This window comes from the organism of the source record quoted next, unplaced genomic scaffold (genome assembly GCF_019419815.1).
Source record: "Pyrus x bretschneideri cultivar Hongxiangsu unplaced genomic scaffold, Pyrus_bretschneideri_v1 Contig16, whole genome shotgun sequence".
NCBI classification, from domain to species: Eukaryota; Viridiplantae; Streptophyta; class Magnoliopsida; order Rosales; family Rosaceae; genus Pyrus; species Pyrus x bretschneideri.
In genome coordinates, this window is record NW_025999457.1 from 2977608 (window position 1) to 2998818 (window position 21211).

General features: G+C 36.0%; 2 protein-coding genes and 1 long non-coding RNA gene across 4 annotated transcripts; 1 reads left to right on the plus strand and 2 right to left on the minus strand.

Annotated features, from left to right (window-relative positions):
• Positions 1-1804: 1804 nt before the first annotated feature.
• LOC103929091 (disease resistance protein Roq1-like) lies at positions 1805-7150 on the minus strand. Of its 2 annotated transcripts, XM_048580951.1 has the most exons (7): positions 6773-7148; positions 6086-6651; positions 4900-5989; positions 4523-4801; positions 3108-4191; positions 2455-3032; positions 1809-2302 (listed from the first exon to the last, which is right to left on the minus strand). In XM_048580951.1, exons 2-5 carry the CDS (start codon positions 6607-6609, stop codon positions 3541-3543), a joined length of 2544 nt encoding a protein of 847 aa, XP_048436908.1. In that variant the 5' UTR covers positions 6610-6651; positions 6773-7148; the 3' UTR covers positions 1809-2302; positions 2455-3032; positions 3108-3540. The 2 variants fall into 2 exon arrangements, with proteins under 2 accessions (XP_048436909.1, XP_048436908.1); XM_048580952.1 differs by having other exon boundaries at positions 1805-2302; positions 4751-4801; positions 6086-7150.
• A 1717-nt stretch (positions 7151-8867) lies between these two features.
• On the plus strand, positions 8868-13749 carry LOC108865690. The gene is made up of 4 exons (XR_007257143.1): positions 8868-9118; positions 9602-9851; positions 11250-11328; positions 11901-13749. It is a non-coding gene; the product is annotated as an uncharacterized LOC108865690 (long non-coding RNA).
• Positions 13750-13775: 26 nt separating this feature from the next.
• LOC103929085 (tryptophan aminotransferase-related protein 3) lies at positions 13776-19759 on the minus strand. Its single transcript, XM_009338227.3, is given in 6 exon segments — positions 13776-14237; positions 14240-14272; positions 14525-14805; positions 15000-15292; positions 15387-15687; positions 19435-19759. Coding segments are annotated over 6 exon segments (1413 nt in total). The 5' UTR covers positions 19728-19759; the 3' UTR covers positions 13776-14025.
• Positions 19760-21211: the final 1452 nt, after the last annotated feature.

The following is a 21211-nucleotide window of genomic DNA, read 5'->3' on the forward strand; positions in this document are numbered from 1 at the left end:
TATCTACACCTTCAATTTTAATCTTACTTTACTCCCTGTAACTCAAAAATCGCCACTTCACTCCCTTAGATTCATAGATTGCTCTATTTTACCCCCTGCAAACTCGATTTTTATCTCTTTTTATCCCTGAAACTCAACATAAGAAGTTGGTCAACATTACCTCTAGTCCTCATGAGCACAATTGATTTTCACTGCGCCACAAGGCTCTCACCTAAACACCTCGATTTTTATCTCTTTTTATCCCTGAAACTCAACATAAGAAGTTGGTCAACATTACCTCTAGTCCTCATGAGCACAATTGATTTTCACTGCGCCACAAGGCTCTCACCTAAACACCTCCGTTGTATTTCTTGATTGTTGTTATAATGTTGTGAACACGATGTATTCCTTGAGCCTTACTTTACCTTCGGAGTACTTTCGTGCCTAGTTGGACCAACCGAGAAAACGAAATAGACCCTTTGGTGAGCTTATGCATGAAAACATTGGAACTACACATGTGACGATTTCACTCGTGATTAAGTTGTGACTCCTACCAAGGCTCGTTCATAAACACGATATGCAATATTAGATTCATATAACTCTTAATTCAATGTTTGCTTATCTTAAATGAGAAAATAAAGGAATGGAATAACTTTTTGAGGACACTGATATATTTTTACACTAAGGGGATGGGGAGTTCAACTAAACACAATGCGTAACCTAATTTGGTATCGAATTTTTGCCATCCACGAGATTCGAACCTAAGACCTCTCACTTCCAAGTGAAGAGAAATACCACTAGACCGTAATACTGAGTGACAAGGAATAAAAGAACTTAGAAATAAAAGTAAGAAAAGAGAACCGGATCAAATGGCCCCCTACTTGATATGCTTCCTAATTTTTAGGTATTTTAAATGAAAAACTATTTTTTCAATTCCTTGCGGATTAGTAAATACAGGAGAAAATTTACATAATTACATTTGGCATCTAGTAAATCAACTCTGAAATAGACAACTACTTCCAAAATCAATTTTGTCACTACTAATATAGTTAGTGACATTTCTGCTCAATTTAATTCAAACCCTATAATGTAAAATATTGTTGTATATAACCAAAAAAAAAAAAAAATTCAACCTACGGTTTGAACGGTTCATCCGGTTAGGTCTGTAGGTTTATTTAGGCCCAAACAAAAGTTGTTTAATAAATGGGCCGAGATCCATTTGCAACCCATACCTCGAAGTCCCCGTTTCTCTGTTCACGTTGGAATTTGCAGCCCATTTTCCGGCGATCCAGCATCTCCGATCTTCGTCGTTACGTTTTCATCTTCCTTAACTCCTTCCGAGTTCCAACAATGGCTTCCTGAATCCAGCTCCATCGTCTCCATAGTCAACCTCAAAGATCCCAGAACGGAGCTTGCTCTTTCCATCCTCTTCCTCTCTCTCAACTTCTCCTCTTTTCTTCGTCCTGCTACTGCTAGAGGCGGCCTTCATACTTCTATCCTCCAGGTCCCCATCTTCTCATCTGTGCAATATATATATATATATATATATATATGTATATGTGGATGATAAACTGGAGGCTTCTGTATATGCTTGGGTAAAAACTTAATCTCGTGGAGTTCGAAGAAACAGAAAACAGCTTCCAAGTCTAGCACTGAAGCTGAGTTGCCTTGGTTAAGTTCGTTGTTTAGGGACGTACATTAGAATCTCCTAAGATAACAGATTTGGTGTGATAATTTGTCTTCCATTGCCTTAGCATCCAATCTAGTTTTCCACTCATGAACCAAGCACTTAGAAGTTGATTATCATTAGAGGTGAGCTACTATCTGTCAGCTTGCCGGGGGATGTTAGACCAAGTCAGACTTCTAGTTTCCAGTCATACTCTCAGGTTTGTTATCTGTGTGATTCATCCTTATCTCAACAGAAGTTTAAACTTCATAAACTACCGTGTAAATAGGGTTTTGAAAGGGTACGCAAATTCAGCTGAAAACCTACCGTTCTAAGTTTTACAACTTCTTGTTCAATGATGTCAGGAAAAATACTCTCAATGCTTAGTTTTTGCATCACCAAAGCCAAGTTTTAATCAAACTAAAGTTGTTGAGCAAAAAGTGTTGTTTCCTTAGTAAGGTTTCTGTTTCTGGACTACAAGTTTGCATTAGTTACAAAATCAGACAGAAACAAATCAATTTCTGCCAGGGTACAGAAGTTTGAATTCAACCCCTGGTTTACATGTTAACGCTAATGGCGTCTTCAGAAAATGAACCTTAAGATCTGGACTGACAGAGCAGCCCCCGTGGTGTCGCGAGTTTCCAAGGTACCCACTTGCTGCATTAGGAAAGATGATCAGATTGTTAATCAATCTTCTTAATGCCATCTTAATATATAGCTCGAGAGATTGATTACATTGACTAAGATGTCGAAACAAAAAATAATTTTGATGACAATTAAGCTGATGTGATGAATCGATGGTTACTTACTTGCATTTTTGGTGACATGGTGACTAGTTACAACACTTTTTGCGAATGTTTTCTGTGTCGTTGAAGCTAGCACTTCTAGGTCCACTTGAAACTGCCTCGTCACGATATTCACATGTTCGTTTCAGTAGTTTTTGGTTGAGTTCTTTCAAATCTTGCTCGTACACCAAACGAGCCCCACACTTCTTCACCATATTCAAGTCTGCTTTTAGTTGTCCCTCGATATCAAAAAAATAAGTTTCGAATAAACATTGTTCCTGAAGACAATCTTCACGACGTTGATTTCTATAATGATGCAGATAAAATACCCAAAGATGTTTTGACACAACAGACCCTATGCGGTTAATCAAAACTCTATGGCCAAAATGTGCATCTGAATACCAAATTTCGAATCTATCATAATGACGAAGGGCAGCTGGATTTGCCAAGTTTTGCTTAGGGTCTTGAAAAACAACACAGAAGGCAATCCCAAGCCAGTTGGTACATGATGGTGGAGGAAGCTCCACATTTATTGAATGTCCCACACTCTGATTACTAAACCACTCCGGAATTTCACTTCCAGGGATTACAACATTCAATCCCTGTAGCAGAAGAAAGATCAATTATTTAGAGAGAGAGAGAGAGAGAGAGAGAGAGAGAGAGAGGAGAGAGAGTACCTGAATGACAAATTTTAGAATCCTATTAATCAAGTCTTCATCTTGAACCAATGCAATGCAATTCCGGCAAGTGACATAATCACCATAAAAACTGGATGGACCTGACAACCTTCGTAAGGAAGTGCAATTGTCCAGATTTACTCTTAATCCTCTGTTTGATGGAAGAGGTGGCAATTTTTGAAGGCTTTTACACCCCTCCAGATCAAGACTGAAAAGTTTAGAAAGGTGTCTAAAGCTTTCAGGTAGACTGATGAAATTATTTCTACTAAGATACAATACTCCCAGTAAGGACAAGCAGCCAATATCATCGGGGATATCCCCTTCCCGGAGATTACAGTTCTCTAGAGATAACTCCGTCAAAGAGCATAAACGATTTAGAGAAGACAACACCAAACCCCAACAAGGTGGAGGATCAGGGCGACTCTTTTCAAGTTCAAATAAGCGGCGAAGGCCCCACCCTATTCCTTGCTTTACCATCCGATCCGCAAGCGGCTATGTCAGAATTTGTCTTAAATACTAGACGTTTGAGATTTTTCATACTCACAAGCGGCTCTGTCATAGTGGGTCCCCAGCAAAGCGCCTCTAAGTGATCCATGTCTCCTGGGAGTTTGTCAATCTTTGAGCATCCACTCGCACTGAGATATCCAAGAGACTTCAAATTACAAATCGCCCTTGGAAGGTTCAAGAGATTTTTGCAATGCCTTACATGCAATTCCCTGAGGCCAACTAGATGTCCAATTGATGAAGGTATTTTCTCGATCGCAGTCCCATCTAAGTGAATCCGCAATACACTCTTCATTTGCTGCCCAAATTCTGGAATCTTTTTCACTTTTGAGCAGCCATCAAGATTGAAGGTCTCAAGAGAATCCATTTCAACCTCACTTGGGAGGCTATTAATGCTTTCACAGCCATTAAGAAGCAAATGTTTAAGCCTTTTGAGGATTGCAATAGACGGGTGTATCTCAACTAAATTATTACAATCTCCAAGAATCAACCTCTCAAGATTTGGAATACCACTGAAATCTGGGGTACTCTTCAATTTATAAGAGTCCCTAATGTCGATATGTATTAAGTTGGGTAAGTCCTGCACAACATCACCGATAAGGTTCAAATCGTATAATTAGCTTCCACAACCTTAAAGTTTATTCAAAATAATAAATAAATAAATAAATATATGATTGTTTTGCAAATTAAATAGCATTTATTCTCAATGAATATGGAAGAAATTTGGGACCTTCGGGATTGTACAATAAAAAAATATCAAGCGTTCCTTGATTTTAAAACTCAAGAAAAATTAAATAACACGTCTATTATTTTTTAAAATAATATGTGTTAAAATATCATTTGACAAAATCAAAAAGTGAGTATTGACTAGTGAGTAACCAATATTATCTTTTGTTCATAACTACTCTTACCACTTTTCCCTCCCAAAGACGAACAAGATTGCTATTACGCATCTCAAGTTTAGCAAGCAAGTGCGGGCGAAAGCTGGTTGGAAGAAAATTAGAAGGATACCAACTCCAATTTATAATTCTCAAGGAACATGGAAGAAATTTGGGGCTTGAAGAAAATATCAAATTATCGAATTCCAAAAATCTCAGTCCATCCATCTTAGAGAAGGCTTCACAATTCCACTGGCGTACCTCTTCGACTTTGAGCAGGCGTAAGGATATGGCTTCAATTGCTCCTGTTCCCTAACAATTAAGGAAAAAAAGGACGAATTAATTTCATATAATAATATAGAGTCAAAAGAAATCATATCTTCTTCCAAACTTAGTATTTAACTTCTTACCGTATTCGTCGTGAATATATGATCAATGTCATTGTAAAGCCACAACCTACTGCGTTGACCAGGCTCTTTAGACTCTTGAACAATAACTGTCCATGCCATTTCTTGAATCAAATCATGCATCCGTATGCATTTTTCATGATCTTGATAGATGAGAGATCTCTCAATTAGTACATCTATCATACTACTACTAGAAATTCCAAAAGAAATATCTAGCATTTTAATTACTTCATTTGTGTACTTCCCTTTGTGGAAACATGCAACATCGAGAAAAATTCTCTTCTCCCACTCTTCTAGTCCATCATAACTTATTTTAAGTTTATCAAAAATTGCTGGATTAGGAATTTTTGACAGATTATCCCACACACTATTCCAAGTGTCTAGCCTTCTCTTAAACAATGCTGACCCCAAAGTTTCAAGAGCTAATGGAAGGCCTCCAGCATAATTAATGAAACACGTTGACAGTTCCCAAAACCCATCCACAGGCAGATTTTTCTTAAAGGCATGAAGGCTAAACAGTGCAAAAGCTGCGCCTTTATCTAACACTTTGACATCATGACATAATGTTATGTCATGCTGGACTAACAGACGTTTATTTCTAGTTGTAATAATAATTCTACTTCCCATGCCAAACCAATCTTCCTTTCCAGCTAATACATGAAGCTGGTTTATGTGATCCACATCATCAAGTACAAGAAGAACCCTTTTGTTGCATAAGCACTTCTTAGTGAAAATGATTCCGCGCTCTTCATCCCAAATTTCTTCAATCTTTTCCCTCAACACCGGGAAAAGAAGTCTTTTTTGAAGATCAACGTTAGAAACCTCTCTAACGTTGCCGAGAAAGCAGTGAACTTCAAAATGATGAAAGATTCTATCATAAACAAGCTTAGCAAGGGTTGTCTTGCCTATGCCACCCATCCCCGTTATCCCTATAAAGCGTACATCATTGACATCATGAGCTAATAGAGAACTTAGTTGGTCAAGCCCAAAATTAACCCCAACTAATTTGTGTGAGGAATCTAACAACGGGAATGTAGCTTGCACTTTCCTCCACACACTTTTGACGAGTTGTTGTATAATCTCAGTTTCACTCCTACATGGTATGAAATAACCAATCAAAAAAAACATAAACGAAGCATTTAATTTTGACTCTACTAAGACATGGGAAATTAAAGTTGTTCATGCTTACTTAGATTCCTTCGAAGTCCAACCACAAATTTTGGACACTGTCTTTAGATCAGCTTTCCATTGGAGCACCTTCTTTTTGCCTTCGATACCGATCAACTTTTCTTCATGCTCTGCGAAGGCTTCGGCAAAACATCCCCGTTGATTTCCGACGTCAGATGGATCTGTCTGATAAAAGACCGGCAGAACTGAGTTCCTGGCTTCCATGCATTGAAGAATGGTTGTAAGTTCGTCCAAGCACCATTTGGAAGAAGCATAGTTTGGTGAGAGAACAACAATTGCAATATGCGATTCTTTGATCGCACTTGGGAGCTCAAGATGAATACTTGTTCCTCCTTCAAGCTCTCGGTCGTCCATGAAAGTCGTAATTCCTTGGCACTTGGACAATTCATGGTGTAAATGGGATACAAAACCCTTGCGGGTGTCTACACCCCTGAAACTCAAAAACACATCATACTTCCATCGAGGAGCTGATTCATTGAAAAGAAAAGATGCAGAGGCTCTATGGGTGCTCAATGTCAATGCCATCGGACAAAACAGTTGGTTGTAATCGGGTATTGCAAACAGTAACTGAATGAACAAGTAAAAAGATAGAAGATCAATGTTATAGATTTATAAAAAGAACTTGAAACTTTAATCTTGTTTTGGTAATTACAAGATACAATTTTTATTCGTAACTACATGGACTCACTGCGGTCAGATATATCTGTGTCAACACATATTTGACAATTTGATTTGATCTTACAGTTCCCTGTTAACTCAGTTTAAGTTGTTGAGTCATATTCAGTTACAAAAAAATGGGTTCTGCAAACAAAAACAATAGTCAATGAACAAGTAAAACAAAAAATGAGCAATGAAGAAAAAAAAAATTAGAAACTTTAAAACTTGTTATGCCAATTGAAAATGTATTTAAGCAAAAGAGATTAGGGACTTAGAGAAAATACTAGAAAAACAAAATACAGGATTAACACAAACTTACACATGCAGAGAAAAGTGACAAACGACAAGGAAAGAAGCAGAAAAATCACACTAAAAATTCTCATAGAAAAGTTGTGTAGGAGAGGAAGGGAGGAAAGGAAATAAATGGGAGAGAGATGGACAACCGAGTATTACTTCTATTGGTAGTGGTGGTGGTTGCGACCACACGGTTTAGTGTTGGTGATTGTGGCAGACATGAATTATTTCTTTGATGAAAAAACCTAGTGTTGGTGATTGTGGCGGACAATGAATTATTTCTTTGACAATGAATTATTTCTGTGATGAAAAAAACTTAGTAGGACTGTTTACCTAAGTATGAGTAAAAGAACCAAAATTCTAGGATGATCTATGGTAAATTATTTAACAGTTAAAACACTGGAGTATCTCATACTTTTGAGTATCATAAATTATTTAACGGTTAAAACATCTGGAGTATCTCATACTTTTGTGAACTAATATAATTTCTTGTGTCACTTTGGATTGTTTGTTTTGCAAATTTTCTGCGTTAGTTTATTGATTTCATATTTGAAGCTTCTGCACAACATTTACTGCTAAAAAAAAATAAGCTGAGCCATACCTCACTTTAAACAAATTAAACTACAAATCCACTGCATCTAACCGCTCGTATTGGTTTCATTTGACTGATTTGAATGTTGCATCACATAACTTCTCAAAACCAAACATGTTTCATCACATAGGTATAAAGATAAACTTAGATTAAAAAGAAGAATACATACTAATTTATTGAAAACATCAGCAATTAAACATTGTCATCTAGTATTGAGCCAAAGATAAGTTGGAAGGACCTAGCAAGCAGCTCCATCACCATCTGCCAACATTTCTAACCAACACCATCACACAAGCCATCAAGTAACATATTGTTGTAGATAAAAACAAGGGGCTTTTGGATCTAGGTCCAAAAACATAGGTAATTTTTGGGACTGAGTCCAGTTATCCAATTACATATTTTGATATCAATTTTGCCCCTTCAGATAAAAATATTTAAATTATTTAATTTTTTTTTTATCATTTATTCAGTTTTTAAATTTTGAATATTTAAATACCCAACTAAAATATTATCTAGTAACTACCTACTGTTTATGAAGAAAACAAAACCGATATAATCTAATAACTACCTACCTATTGTATAGGAAGAAAAATGCTTTATACCTACAAAGCAAATATAATCTACCTGCAAAACAAAAATAAACTACCTATTGTATAGGAAGAAAAATGTTAGGAACCTACATGGCGGAACATAGAAATATAAATATGATATAATATACCTCTATTAAAGGAACGAATTTGGAGGGAAGAACACAAAAATATCACCCATGAAAAGAAGAGACAAAAAAGAGGAGGATTGATAGAGGGAATTGTTTGGAAGAAGGAAAAAAGGTGGGATGAAACGAACTAGGGTTGAGGTGATTATATGGCTATAACTAATCCTACAATTAAGGGATTAGTTAAACGACAAATAATCCCATAATTAAGAAATTTTGTGTATTTATAACAATTCGTAAGTCTAAGGGGTAAATATGGTACAAACCACAAATAAGCATATGTGGAATCTTAATTATTGGACCTATTTCAATGAAGTGGACTAATTCTACTAATGGCTCACAAAATTGGATCTATATCAAGTTATCCCTAAAAACAAATCAACCTATTTAATTTAGTTTGGTTCGGGCGGTTTGAACGGGTCATCCGGTTAGGTTTGTAGGCTTATTTAGGCCCAAACAAAAGTTGTTTAACAAATGGGCCGAGATCCATTTGCAACCCATACCTCGAAGTCCCCGTTTCTTTGTTTCCATTAGAATTTGCAGCCCATTTTTCGGCGATCCAGCATCTCCGATCTTCGTCGTTACGTTTTCATCTTCCTTAACTCCTTCCAAGTTCCAACAATGGCTTCCTGAATCCAGCTCCATCGTCTCCATAGTCAACCTCAAAGATCACAGAATGGAGCTTGCTCTTTCCATCCTCTTCCTCTCTCTCAACTTCTCCTCTTTTCTTCGTCCTGCTACTGCTGGAGGCGGCCTTCATACTTCCTACCCTCCAGGTCCCCATCTCCTCATATATATATATATTTGTATGCATTTTATATTATTTGTTCATTTGCATCTGTGTTCATTTAGTTTCTTGGTTGTTTTTGGAAGTTGAAAAACTGAGATTACAAGAACAAGAAGTAAATTAAAATATGTTAGTATTTAGTATTTACCAAGCAAAGAGCGATTGCATTAGTGCTTGTCAGCTTGTACTCCGGAGCATGCTACCCGACAAGTACTTTTTTTAAATTTTGTTATTTAAAGACTCTTAGGAAGAAAGGATTTTGTAAATTGATCCATCCAAAATTTATATATCTAATGTAGCTCTTCAGCCTTCATCCACATTCATTTTTTTCGCTCATCCAAATTGTTAAGCTCAAAAGATACATAGTACTCATAGGTTTTAATTCTAACAGGTTGTTCTCTATCTTAGCTAATGGATTCCTTGATTCAGATGCCGAGAAATTAGTCATTACCAATTCTTTTGTTGTTCACAGGTTGCCCTTGTTGCAAATTATCCATGGGATGGCACTCAGGATAAAAGGTAATCAAAACTGCCCTTGTCTTTTGATCTAAATTAAATTACAGGAAAGATTATTTTGCATGTCCAGACGACGAGACATTCCAGTTCTTAGCAAGTGTATATAGTCGCTTCACTACAGTACGTCATTGAGCAAGGAATTTGAGGGAGGGATTACGAATGGTGCTTCCTGGTATGATGGCTTGAAACATTACAACTTATTATAGGTATATTTTCCTTTTGTTTCTTATTCATCTATTGTTTCTTCAGACACCTGTTGTAGGTACCCTGTATATGGGGTATGCAAGATTGAAACTACATAAATGGTGGCTGTTTTGAATTTACCTTGGAGATTAGTGATAACAAATGGCCTACTGCTAACGAGGTCAGGCATCAGTTAGGGGGGCGATTGTTTGCAACCTTGATATATAAAACTGTATTCTTTAGCCAAGCTTATCATGTATATGGGGATACGGTATACGCCCTTGGTGCAGCCATAGGTCCAATGGACCTTAGGGGCGCTGTGGGGACGGAACTTTGCATGGTACTGACTTTTAGCTCAGATCACTACAGGAGTCCTTTATTTTTATTTTATTGTCTTCCATTGTTCAGGTTCAAAATTCTAGGCACGAGGGAGGGGGGTGTGGCAATCTTATCAGTGTGGGTTTATATTGTCAGAGAGTTAATAGCGTTACATCACTCCCTTCCAAACAGGAGAAGCTCTATTTCAAAATCTAAATTTTCACCTCATTAAAGGGTTTTAGGTAGGGATCATATTTTAATGTCTGTTTAAAGAGAAGCTTCACTGAACACTTTCAGTGTCTCCTTTGTGAAAATCCTAACATGGCTGGTTAAGACTTTGGGTTACTTGGTGTCCTAACATGGCTGGTTATTTTCTTTTTGTTCTTGCTTCATGTCTTGATATTATTGTAATATCTTGTTATGTTTCTTGTTGCTAGACCTATACACGAGGCACAATGTTACTTAATCAATATGTTTTTTGCCTGTTTCTTGTTTCCTATTAACGTAAGCTTGCCTTCTTGCTTGTTTACGTGTTCTAGTTCATTTGTTATATGGGAATGTTTGTAGTTTTATATCCATTTAGTTAGGAAGAGTAACGGATCTTGTTGCCAGCCTGTCCTATGTTGGAGGCATTTTTGAATGATTAATAGGCACAGTGACCTAGAAAATTATTTCCCTTTCGTTTTAACTTACTTTTTGAATGATCTTTCATTTTATTCTTCAAATTGAGGGATAAGTAGTTTTTCCTGTTATGGTTGTACAATATGGCTTCAGTTTGAGATGTGATATTGGACTGAAGTCTTAGAATCAAATTGAATAGTAGGTCAAAACCCCGTTGAGGAGCCTAAAGTATTGTTGGGATATTTTCCAGCCGTATGATTAGTAGAGTAAATGATAGAAATAAATGACAAAACAGTCTGTTTGATAAGTACATTTCAAAACAAAAGAAAACTGGATAACATTGGAGTGTCACTTATTCTTGCTAAACCTTTCCGTTATATCATAATTTGTTATACCATTTTGGTCAGTTAGCTGTTTTACATTATTTGATAAGCTGAAGAGGACTACATGTAAATCAATGGCTCATCTGTTTTGACTAACAGGTTCAAGCTAGCGGAGCATTGGCACATTAATTACCTTCGCATTACCATCGCTTGCTTGCCCCCGCCGGAAGATATGAAGGTATTTACAGTTTATATCCTTGTTCATACCGAGCTGGATGCTATAAAAATGAAAAGAGGAAATATAATGCAGTTGAGTATTAAAACTACTGGTACCATATTATAGACCACATTTCCATAGTTGTACGCTTTTTCACGTATGTCATATGGCATTCAACAAACTTGGCCTAGATCTAGAGAGTGAGTGGATTTTTGCACCCCATCATTATTGAGGGCATGAAATGAGAGGATTTGGCGTGATGGTCCTCTTTTTCTGCTCTTCTTATTCCCGGTGTAATCGCGGCTACCGTATTTTTCGGTAATTTTTTACCGTAATTTTCGGTAATTTTCGGTAATTGAAACTTGGTTTCTTATAAAGAAGGGATAAACATGAAAGGAATTGATTGCAGCCTAATAACTGTTGCTTTTCGATAACACATGAGTGTACAGTCTGTATCTTGAATCCTTGATAATAAATTTGTCGAAGGCTCTTGGAAACAAATGCTTTATGGATTCTGTTGTGGCACTGATTTCCCATCTTTAGGTGGCTTTTGATGCCTTATTTTTTTGTTGGATTTACTTGGTTATGTGCAGTCACAGCTACTGCAACTGGGTATAAATCAAAGACGACATGTATCTGGTTGGAAGAAGCAGGCACGACAAATGGGGATTTTGTTCTCGATCCTGAAGTCAATCCCAGAGGAATTCAACTTCAAAGTGCCTGTGATTGCAGCTGGGGAAGTATGAGCATCATTTGGGGAACCCCTTTCGAAGTGTACCTGCTTTTGATTGTTATTGTAGGTTCCTTTTGTTTTTATACAGGAGGAGGACATTCAGCCGATTAAAACAAAGGCAGTTAGTAGGACCGAAAAGACCAGTTTGTGGGGGGGGAGAAGATAGGTGAGAGAGTACAGGGAAACACCACCCAGGAAAGTGCCATTATGGTCACCCGCTATAACTCTGGCTGGATCTTCAAAGGCAACTCGAGTCCATTGAGAAATCAGAGATACCTCTAGACCTCTGGCAATGCTTATACATCTCAACTTTTGCCACATTTCTGTACACTTCAATCCAACAGCTCAGAATCTTAAACTATTAGGCAATTGATTAGATATTTGCTATTTTCAATTGAAACCGGGTTTCAATTTTTCGAACGCATCATCGTGTTTGGCACCCCAGTGTTACAATTTTCTGGGATTGGGATGCCAAACCCCACCCAAGTCAGTCTCCCCATACGAAGCCGTCATCAAGCGTTCAATACTGCAGCTTCGTCTTTTGGGCTTGTTCAGCATATGCTTGTGTATGTAAACCGAAATGCATTGAATTATGCTCCACAAGTTGTTAGGGAAAGGAAAGAGAGCAACAGGGTTGTGATTAAGGCTGGTGAGTCCAATGGGTTTTGGGAGGAGATTTTATACTAATGAAAAATTTGTGAATGATTTTAGGCAGATTCATGAGAGGGAACATGTGAACAGGTTGAATCAGATTGAGACTGCTAGAGGGAGTTCGGGGGTGAATTTGGTGGGTAAGTATTCAATGAAGATGGACAAGTGAAAGAATGCTTCAAGGGATGTCTTGACACCCAAGGTTGGGCGTGGTTTAGCGGACTAAGGTGAAGCGGCAGGGGTTTTGGTTTTGGATGTGTTGGATACGCTACAGGGGATGGATGTTGCATTGAGAAATCATAGGAGAGTTGAGTTTGTGATGTTTGTGTCGGATAATCAAGGTATTGTGGATGTTGCGATGGAGGCGAAGTTGAGATGTATGTCTGAAGATGGTGGTTGTGGCGGATTCTAGCTTTTCTTGGAATGAAATGTTGAGTAGAAAGGTTAAGAAGGAGGCTGTTTCTGGTTGTGGGGAAACGGAAAGACCATCACATGTTGAAGATATTGGACTAGACATACAAGCCAGAGGAAGAACAAAGTTTGCATAACTGGAATGGTGAGGTTGATGCTGAGAGTGAGGACGAGCAAATCAAAGTTTTTGTTGGTGTGTGTGTGTGTTTGCGCTTGCATGCGTGTGAATGAAAATTTGTGAAGGATGATACTGGCAGATGGATGGTGGGAGCTTGACTCGGGATGCTGAGGCCATTTCACCACAATCATGTCGATGACACACGAATCTTTCTGAATCCTGGTTGACGATCATGTATGCTACTGAGCCTGTGATTTTGATCAGTCAGGTAAGTTCGCTTTCCTCTCCTTAGCTACTGTACTAGTGCTTCATGTTAATGTCATCACAACTACTGTCCTTGAAGAAAATGGAGCATGTATATGTTATTTACCTTATTTCGCGCACAATAAAACACAGACGAAAGACACAAGGAAAATTTACTTTGTGGAGCTTTCCATTTGTGTTATGCGGTAAATATGCACCATATGTTTGTAGAACTTCAAAGTGACAAAGGTTGTGCATTGATCTCATTATATACTTTGATTCATTTCGTGGCATGTTCAGGGCACTAAAATGTTGACAGAACTGAGGAATTCTGTTTAAGAGAGTTACAGGAAAAAAAAGGTGCTCACAAAGATTGTGAGGTAGCTATTTTGCGATCAAATGGTTTACATATGGTTTGTTGGCTTTGTCTTTCTTCCGAGACTAAATACATATAGACGTACATAAGGGAGCACAAGTAGTGCTCTCCTATATTTCTACAAACGTAGATAAGGGAGCACGAGTAGTGCTCTACTATATTTCTGCAATGTTTCTCTGTAGCAGATTATGTCACGTATTGACCCCCAACTTGAGAAGAAATAATTATTTTGCTCTTCCTTTCATCCAAGACTAATTGGTTGAGTCGCTGAAGCAATAAATCAAAATCATCTTGGCTCCTTAAGAGGGTGAGACGAACATATCGATCTTCAGCTCCAAATTCAGCACCTGGACGACCATAAACATTCGCTTCTTGTTTCAGAACTTCATAGCAATCTTATCCTCTTCCCTCTCGCACTTCACCCATGCATAAGCTGCAAATTCATTTGATCGTCAAAACATAATTTTCAGTTTTTCTGTCACCAAATCGATAAATCGTTACACGCATACACTCGCGCACTTCTGTACGGTTTTTACAATAGAATATGTCATCATGAACGTTAAAATCTCATTACCTTTGAGAGGTGCAACGTCCTATGTTTATACAGGAATTCTTAAATTACGTCACCTACACACACGTACTCTTGCATGTTTCGAAAAGCACAGGATGAGTTATAGTACATTACCTGGTGAAGGGTCTCTAATATTCTTGAAAAAGTTGCAGTATTTGGGTTCGAACTTTTGAAGAGTAAAGCGGTTTGACAGAGACAGGATGTTTGTCAAATTTTCCCAGCGTTTCTTCAAAGTATGGTATCCGAACTCAAAGATTTCCCTGCCTCCAGTTTCAAGGACGACATTTAGAAGCTTCAAAGCTCTTAGCTGAGCATCTCGAGAAATACCTAAGCTACTCATGAGTATATGCTGGGTCATCCTTTGGTACACAGACTCATCCTTAACCAATGCCCACCTGCACAAGGCAAAACATTAATATAATTACCTAGAGGGGCTTTATTTAGGGTTTAGGGTGAAAAAATTCAAGCAGAATATCTCACTATTAAATTCAATAGATGTGGAAGCATATGTTTTTTATTTATACAACGATATATTTACACTAAGGGTGAGGAGAATATGGAAGAAAATGTTGGTTAGTTTGTTACGTACCCGAATCTAGTACCGGCATGGCCAGTGAGCTTAGAAATTGTAAATATCATGAGATCGTCATCCGCTGGAGCAGGAATTGCTGTAAAATGTGGCCAGTAGTATACACGATCATAGATTGCTTTAGCATTCGGGCCTTGAAAAATTGCCTTCTTCAGCTGCCCATCTGGATTGTTTGGTGAGGTTACAAACTCAACAACATTTTTAGTAGCATCCGAAGTGTTCTGCAGCAAGGCAGCATCTCCTTGAAACATATAGTCCATTGATCGGAAAAACTCCGTTTGCATTTGGTAAAGCTGTGAAAATTCACATCGAAATCATGTATATCAATATTTAATAGTTTTATTCATTAAAAATTTTGCTTGCTGTAAATTCAGAAGTCGATCTTACACTGTAATAAGGAATTGAAGCTACAACACTTGAAGGTGAAGAGTTGAAGTTATTGGAAGTCGACAGCGCGTTAACTGCAGCATTGAGAAGTTGGGTTGAGCCAGCACCAAAAACAATGTATCTCCCTTCAGTGACCGCATTTCCGACAATGGTATGAATTTCGCGGATGTGCCTCTCAAGCTCTGCTGAGACGCGAGATTGATCAGGGAAGACATAGCTCATTCGATGCCATCCTGCTACTAAAACTGCACTTTTTGATGCATGTTTCGTCCAAAAAGGCTCCAAGAAATATGGGTCCCCACTGCAACAAACAATTTTTGGTGGAATTTGAGCGTGTAGAGAATGAAGTTAAGATGTCAAAGATAATCAAACTTTGTTTTGCAGAACTGTCTGTTCAAGTTTTGCATGAAAAAAAGTCAGCTTAATGAAATCCCGTAAGAACTAAGCTATTTTGCGACAAATAAATATTTAATTCATTTGAAAGTCATTCCCAAATTTCTCCTTCGTGCGTGTGATATATGACTGTAAAAATAAGGCTGGCCAAAGCTCCACACAACACAAAGAAGCCGAATTAGATGATAGAATTGGGAGTTGGGTGCGCGACGCTAATGTTAATTAGGCCGAACGAACCTTAAGACCATCCACAACCCTTTTGGTTAAACCTTAAAAAATTAAGCCACAAATTTTAAAGCCATAACAATTGTTTTCTTCCATTGATTATGGCTTAAAATTTAAGCCACACACAATTAAAGAATAATTTTAGCCTAAATTTTTCGTTAACTTTTTATAAAAATAAGATTATTATGTCGATTATTCTAATTTATTTTTAGGGAACTTTAACGAAAAACTTCCGGTACTGTTCATTTTAACAAAAAGTCATATTTTTACACTAAAAAGTCAATCATGATACTATTCACTTTAACCTTTATTTTGTTCTTATCGTTAAAACTTAAAATTTTCAAGCATTTTTCATTAGTTTTCCTTTATTTTTATGAAAATTTTTACCTAAAAATATTTAAATTCTGAAAAGTTGTACGCTTTGTTGATAATCTTCTACCAACCGTAAACACCTTTGTAGGGTCTTTTGGTGTTGGAGATGGAATTAAACTTTTAACAATATGAGTCCACAACTCCTTAGCTTTCTTTTTTTTGCTTATAGCATCATCTTCGCTAATAAAAACTCATGCCAAATAACAAGCAAGATTTTTATCACTTTTTTTTTTTTTTTTTTTCTTATAGCATCATCTTCGCTAATAAAAACTCATGCCAAATAACAAGCAAGATTTTTATCACTTGACCAATTAGGTCCTCTAACATGATCTTTTGGCAATTTGAAAAATTTAGAAATAGAATGAAATATTTTTGGGAAGTGGGTAGAAAGAAAAAAAGGAAAGTAACGTATGAGGAAAGTGGTTCTTGTGTGGATGTTTGAACATATACATATGTAATTATAAAGTTTTAAGATGAAGTTTGAGTTAAAATTTTTTTTTTAATTGTTTTAACCATTAAATTCAAAATGGGGGGGGGCAGCTTTTTTTTATCGTTGCATATGCTCAAATTCAATCATAACTATTGGATTTAATGTAATTATAAATATTTTTTTAATCTAGACAATTGGATCAATCAACAACCCGTTGATTGTAGTTGTTGCATGGCCGAAAGAGTTATTAGACTCTTGATTAGTGGCCGACAAAGCTGCAACGTTGAGTCGACTGTCAGCTTTGTGGCGTGCAATGCGTCAAACTTGAGGCTTTTTTTTTTTTTTTTTTTTTTTTTGGATATAAGTTTAATTTTTTGAGTTAACAGTAAAAATAATTCACTTTATTAAATAAGTTCAATTCTTTAAATTTAATTATCAACTCTTCAATAATAAGATTTAATATAAACAACAAATTTCTTCTTAATTATTATTATTTATTTAATTTTTTGTTATTTCTTGTTCTCGTCCTACTCTAAACCACATTTATAAATTTTATTTTGAATTTTATTATCAAACTATATGATAGAATAATTGTATTTATCTACTTATATGACATATTCTTTATTATAATCAACATGTTACAGATTATTGTATCTTGCTTGTAGGTATATTATATTTTTTCTACCTTTTAGTTAGGTTTTATATCTCACTTATAGGTATAATATACATTCATATATTTGTTACTTGAGTTATGATAGATTGTTTGTAGATAGATTTATGTTAGTGTATTAGTTTTTTTTTTTTTTTGGTTATAAGATATTAATTAGATTTTATGGAGTTGGAAAATGCATAATTTTAGAAGATTTAATTGATTTTTAATATTTTTAGAAAATATAAAATGAATATAAAAGTAACAAAAATATGTAATTAGATAAATTGACTCACTCCTAAAAATAATTTACATTTTTTAACCTGAATCTAAAAGTCTTAATTTTAAATCAAGGGTTGGACATAGTTTGAGAGGTGATAGAATGCAGTTTTAGGTTGTCAATTTTAATAGCAGTAACAGAAACAATGATACACAAGCGTCATGGTATATATTCGATCTACACCAACTCTATCGCCCTAAGCAATTAACAATTTAATATTGCTATCGTTTGTCGAAGAAGAAAAATTTAATCTTCTTCCCATGGAAATTTAGTACAACTTTATGATCAATTAAAGATTACACCCATATGATAAAAATGAATGAGTATCATCTTCGCATTTTTTTATGAGGATTCTGAAAATTTGTGAATTGTGTCCTATTTATTGTATATCGTGCAGTTAGTTTTTATTCGACATTATTTATGTTCAATTTTAAATAAATAAAATTTAAATAATTTCTTATCACTCAGTATACGATAACCAAACATAATTCATGGATTTAATATTTACAAAGAAGATAGTAAAGGATTCTCATTCGATAAAAATATGGTGTGTCTATTATTTTAGTATAATAAAAGGTTAAAACTATTATATAAAATGTTTAGAATTGTATGGCTGACGTAATACATGACACAATGAACAGAAAATGATTTTGAGGAGATGGTTCCAGAAAAGATTCCTTTCACACGTACCAAACGAAAGCTAAGGTTGCTTCTCCACTTCTCCTTGATGTGATGGTGACCGGTAATAAATTTTTCATCGTGACCAGAATAAGAATGATACATTACGTAATTTTATATAAATAGTAAGAAATTTTATTTTTTAAGTTTTTAATTTTTTAACTCATCAAATTTAATTTTTTAAATTTTTAATTTTTAACACATATATTCTATCATTTGTATAATAACACATAATATATCATTAAAAATATCTCTCGGCGACCGGCGGCTTATTAGTTAAAGAAGGCTACATAGTTGGTCGTAGTTTTTTTTTATTTTTATTTATTTTTTATTTTTTAAACAAATTAATCGAGTAAAATAACTTGTATCTATCGCCCACTAGTCTTTGTCTGCTTCTCTATCAATAGAAATATTATAAAGCATTGCATTTTAATAAGAGAAATTATTTGAATTTTGTTTCTGGTCATAGGAGGCAGATTCTCTCCTCCTATTTCTTGTGTTCTCTCGTATATTTTTGTCTGTGTGATTATTATTAAATCACATTAATAATTTATATTATTATTCATTTTTATCTTTTATAGAGACTGCTGACCCGATTTTCAAATATTGATGTGGTATCAAGCGGCTTCCTCCTTATCCAACCAGACCTGACTACCCTGTACCCAACTAGGCTTGACGACCCCAACCCAACTAGATGTGACGACGGTTCTAACTGGACAATATTGGTGTGATTAGAAGTGTGCGACCTTTTAAATCTTAACAGATTACATTTAGAGCTGTTCAAGTAGGTCTGTTGATTGGAAGTGGTGGTTGTTAACTCCAGGAAAAACAGATTATCTATGATTTCTGAGTTCTTTTTCTTAGTCGGCCACATGCCTCTGAGACTCTGAGTTTAATTTTCTGAATTAGAAACTTCCTAGCCTTTACCACAACCTCTATGCCGTTCAGATTTCCAGAAGGGTTTTTAAACCAAAGTAATTAACTAGCACAGTAAGTGTGAGTGTACACAGAGAAAGAGAACCTGTCAGCGTTTGCTGCACATCCAGTTAAAAACAAAGAGCAGTCAGGGCCTTCATAGCAGGAATTGCACTCACAAACAGGTTCCTTCCCGTCAAGAATTAGGCCATCTAAGTAGGCTCTTCCATGCCCTGAGCAAGAGATGGTTGCCACGTGCTCAGCTTCTTCTGCTGCTCTTTTGCTCCAACTCAGTTCCCAATTTCCACCCACATCCACATAGAGTCTGAAGCTCAGTAATAAATTAAACACTAAAGAAAATGCCAAGCACACAGCGTAGAAGCTTTGTGGTTTAGCCATATGTATATATTTTTAACTTCTTCTAAAGGCTCTTGCCTCTTGCAATATTTATAGAGCCTTAAATCATGTAAAACAGATTTAGAAACAGTAAGACAAGGACATATTAACGATTTTTTTTATATTTTTTGGGTAAAAGCGGCAGATTTAATACCGAAAAACACATTAAAATTTACAACGGTCCAGGTCCAATTAACAAAAAAGCTCAAAAGAAAGTGTGGACCCCCAAAACAAAAGTTTGAGCCCATAAGCAGTAAACGAAATAAAAAACCCTAAATTCCTAGTGACCACCGTCGATGCATTGTCGAAAAACTTCTGCCCGAACAGACACCAAAAATCCAGCCAAACAATTCTCAAAAATGACGAAAGACGACTCCAACAACCTTCACAAAGCACCATAGATGACGGAACAGTAGCAACGAACCAAAGGAAGCTGGTAAGACAAAGTCACTGAAGGCAACAAAGTCGTCGAAGACAAATCCATGGGAGGTGGTGGTGTTATCATCTGCACCGCAGCTCTACGCACATCTTGAGATAATCGCGTCAAAACACATTCAAGGTAAGTGGCTACAGATCCGAAATCAGATGGGATTGAGGAAAGCCAAGAAGGTGGAGGATGGGAAAGATGGGGAATATTAAAAAATGGAATTGATGGCATAGGATTTTGAATGTTAAAGCAAACGATATTATTTACAGAGAGGGGTATACTTAATCTCATAATAAGCTAATAATAATGCAGTTTAAATTCACTTTTGACAATAATTAAATTTAAGATCTCTCACTTATATGAGGTAAAATGAATTAGAGTATAAGATTTCCCCGGGATGGAGCCTAGTATAACCCTCTACCTAGCTCCACCCTTGTAAACATAAAATTATTTATTTCCCTAATGTGGGATTATACTCTCAATAAGACCATTAGAAGTTAATTAATCTAAGGGGTGTCTTTATAGAATATTACTTGGGAATGAGCTCATTCATTCACTTACAAATAATGTATCTTTACTGTAAAGAAATTCATAACCAAATCGTTCAATATCTTAATCTTCATTTGAAGATCATTCATACCAAATTTCATTCGAATCGGAGATCGTTTAATCAATCAAATATATCAAATAAATAAACAGTTTCATCAGTATTGAGAGAGCCCAAAAGAGCATACGAAAGGGGATATTGCACAATGTTATCAGTTCGAGTTTTAGATCTCGAGAAGCCATCACGTAAACCAGTTTTAGGTTTTGAATTAGGTGTATAATTTCTCATAAACATTTCAAAAAATCCTTTTTGTGGTACAATAATATTGGAAGCGGGGGAATGAAACTCAAGATGTTGAATAAAAGAATAGATTCTTTTAACCAACTCTTTTTACACAAAGAGAGCAAATCATAAAAAAGACTTTAAATGATGCTAATTGATATAATCAAATGCATTATGCATTGAAACTATGTATTAAGGACAATGAAAAAAAGTAGCATAATCTATTCGATA

Bases quoted from the DNA above. Each gene is read 5' to 3' on its own strand.
- LOC103929091 (XM_048580951.1), bottom strand. From the start codon at position 6,609: ATGGCATTGACATTGAGCACCCATAGAGCCTCTGCATCTTTTCTTTTC. The intron at 5,990-6,085 runs GTAAGCATGAAC...CATACCATGTAG, and splicing joins TGGACTTCGAAGGAATCTAA to GAGTGAAACTGAGATTATAC. The intron at 4,192-4,522 runs GTAAGAGTAGTT...GATGTTGTGCAG, and splicing joins GTCTTTGGGAGGGAAAAGTG to GACTTACCCAACTTAATACA.